At 36.1% G+C, this 3,214-nt stretch overlaps 1 protein-coding gene across 1 annotated transcript; it reads left to right on the forward strand.

The window, feature by feature from the left end:
* The first annotated feature begins 916 nt into the window (after positions 1-916).
* Positions 917-2,951, forward strand: LOC143633204 (uncharacterized). Its single transcript, XM_077101553.1, has 4 exons — positions 917-1,520; positions 1,597-1,770; positions 1,871-2,313; positions 2,673-2,951. Exons 1-4 carry the CDS (start codon positions 917-919, stop codon positions 2,949-2,951), a joined length of 1,500 nt encoding a protein of 499 aa, XP_076957668.1.
* Positions 2,952-3,214: the final 263 nt, after the last annotated feature.

A 3,214-nucleotide genomic window follows, 5' to 3' on the forward strand; every position in this document is an offset into this window, starting at 1 on the left:
ATCTCGGGATATATATAACTTTTATTTCTAAGCGCTCCCAAACATTGAAACAATCGCATTAGATGAAGTTGGCCCAGATTCACTCGCAGACACAAATACCGATTGATGAACAGGAGAAATGAACAAAAAACTGCTTGTTCAACACTTTTTATTAACTAATTCAAATGGAAATCACAAACACACTTTTTATTTAAACAAAACCACCTTAACATACTAGCTAGGACTGAAACTCCTATCATCAGCTAGTAATTGATCAAATTAATGACTCGATAAAAACACAGATAAATCAAATACCTCACTGATAAAAATACTAATAAACTTGACTCTTTTAAGTTTCATCCCTTCAGCTATATTCATTACTCTGAACTAACCCGTTTCTGGATTAACAACTAATATACAATTTTAGTAACCTGAATATTAAGTTATGTCAAATTAACTAATATCATAGATTTAATGAAAACCAAAAACTAAAATAAGAAAAACGCAAAATTATGTAAAAACTATCATGATGATTTTTCCAGGAGTTATGGGGCTGTTTCTTGACCATTTTCCTTAGTTTTTGCTTTATAGATTTCAAAGATCATCATCGATCATTTCGAGATTCATAACTTTTGAACTTGTAGTTATCATAAAAAAGAAGTGGAAAGTCAAGATAGTATTATTGTTGTAATAATATATAATAAATATTATTAATTTGAAGTAGGAGAGTATGCGGTGTTCATGGTCTTCCACTCTTCCAGGAAAGCAACGACTTTTTACATCAAAAGTAATTTAATATTGGATTAAAGAGCCAAGTCTATAAATGTTCGTGCTACTTCATGATGCACAATATATAAGGGAGCCATTCAATTTCAGGTATTTTCCCAGTCTCCTTGTGCTGCTGTCATGTTATGGTATTTAGTTATCATTAGTATATATGAATGTGCAGGGAAACATGCAGCCGGATGTGGAGATGGCCCACACAACCATGCAACTACCAGCTGGAGATATATTTGATGGTAGCACTTTAGAAAGCTTTTATCTAGCAGGAAGAAGTAAGTACTATGATCTCTACAGAGCATCAGCCAAAGGAGACTTGGAAGCTGCAAAAGATATCCTTGAGGATTACAAATATTTGGTACGGTGTAGTATCACTCCAAACAAGGAAACGCCACTGCACCTTGCAATCATGAGCAGAAACACCAAGTTTGTGGAATATCTTGTGGACATGATGAGTGAGGATGACTTGGAAATGAAGAATAATGATGGCAATACAGCCTTTTGTTTAGCAGCTATTTCAGGAAATGTTCGTATGGCTGAAGCTATGCTTTTGAAGAATCAGGCACTGCTAATAATTTGTGGTAGTTACAAGATGACACCAGCTATTGAAAAAGAAAGCAAGATGACACCACTCTGTCTGGCTGCTTTTCACGGAAAGCGTGAGATGGCGAGTTTTCTGTATGATAAAATGAAGGATGATGACTGTTGGACAGAGCACAAGAATGAGGTTTTGTTGAAATGCATTGAGGCTAACATGTTAGGTATGCAAGGGTTCCATATAATTAGCTACTTGCTTTTAATTTGTACTCATTCGAGTGATTGCCGAACCTTTTGTAGATGTTGCAAGAAAAATATTGGAGGGCAACGAAGAACTTCCTCAAGATAAGCATGAATGGGATGTGCTGCAGGCATTGGCTAAAAAGCCTGAGGCGTTTACAAGTCCGAGTATAATCAGTCAGGTTAAATCATGTAACCATCCGGCCTTTGATGAACACTCAATATCGTCTAGCGGTTTACTTATGTTATACCAAAATAGTCTTGAAGTAATTATATGTATGCTAGATTCCGGTTCATCAATCTACTTGGTTTCTTATTTCATTTTTACGTGCAGACTTTGTGACCAGTGATGGCATACTGTTACTAAGATTACTTTTGCAAAGTGTAGCCAAAAAGCCGAGAGATAAGATTGATGAAATACTGAGAGGCCCGATGATTAAGAAAGATAAAACAGAGGCGCATCCTTCGCAGATTCTATTTATTGCTGCAAAAGATAACAAACAATATTTGGTTGAGCTGATTCGTGAGTTTCCTGATCTTATATGGCAGAGAAATGAAGACGGACAAACAATCTTTCACATTGCTGTTGCTCATCGTGATCCCGATGTCTACAAGTATTTAAAGAATATTGGCTCAATAAAGGATTTCATAACTCCTATCATAGACAAAGAAGGCAATAATATTTTGCATATGGTTGGAAAGATACCAGAGAAAATTGCTTATGAAGACTTGGGGATTACTGCTTGTGAAATTCTTCATGAATATATTTGGTACAGTGTAAGCTTTATCAAATCTTTCATAGCTTTATTGTTTAAAAACAGAAAACTCTTTACTTGCCGTGGTTGGGACTTGAACCCGTAACCACTTGGTTGATGCACACCTTGGAATTTTTTTTTTCAACGATTAAATATTTGTACGCTGCAGGGTTTGAACCCCTGGCCTCCCATTTAACACCCTAACCATCTTACCATCCCACCAAAGTGAAAATGACAAAAGTTTATTGATGTTATATATTCTTATTGTTCATTGGTGCTTTATCGCTTTATCGCACATTCCAGAATACCTTGTAGTTAAGTATTGGAGTGACTAATGACGTCTTCTTGTTAATCGATTGCACAAATTAATATTCCTTGTAGGATGTAGAGGGTACACTCCCTCCTCGTTATAGGCAAATGAAGAACAAAGCAGGCCATACACCTGAAGAATTCATAAAGTGCCACAGGGAAGTAGTTTCCAGAGGTACGGACTGGATTTATCAAACTATTAATCAATCAATGGTGGTAGCTGCTCTTGTATGCACCATAGGATTTGCAACCATTTATTCAATTCCTGGTGGGTTTGATCAAAACAATGGACTCCCTATATTCCGTGAAAACAACATTTTCGTATTGAACACCGCAAGGAAATATTATTAGAAAGATGGTTGGCTGGTCAAGAAGCACTTTTTGCATCTTTAGCAGCCTCTACCGCTGCCTTTCTTTCCGGCTCTTTCCTTCTATATCGTAACAACATATTGCCATGTATAATATCGGGACTTGCTATTAATATACATTAAGGAGTACTACTCTCTTTTGAAGGACGGGCTTTATATAACATTTAAGGCCATGTATCTTTTTAGGCTGAGAAAATACATGATCTACGTCAAAACCAAAAGTTCTAAATATTTTTGCTATGGAGA

This window comes from Bidens hawaiensis, unplaced genomic scaffold (assembly GCF_021521415.1).
Source record: "Bidens hawaiensis isolate Kalapana, Puna unplaced genomic scaffold, B.hawaiensis_p1.1 tig00006634_1, whole genome shotgun sequence".
Taxonomy (NCBI): domain Eukaryota; kingdom Viridiplantae; phylum Streptophyta; class Magnoliopsida; order Asterales; family Asteraceae; genus Bidens; species Bidens hawaiensis.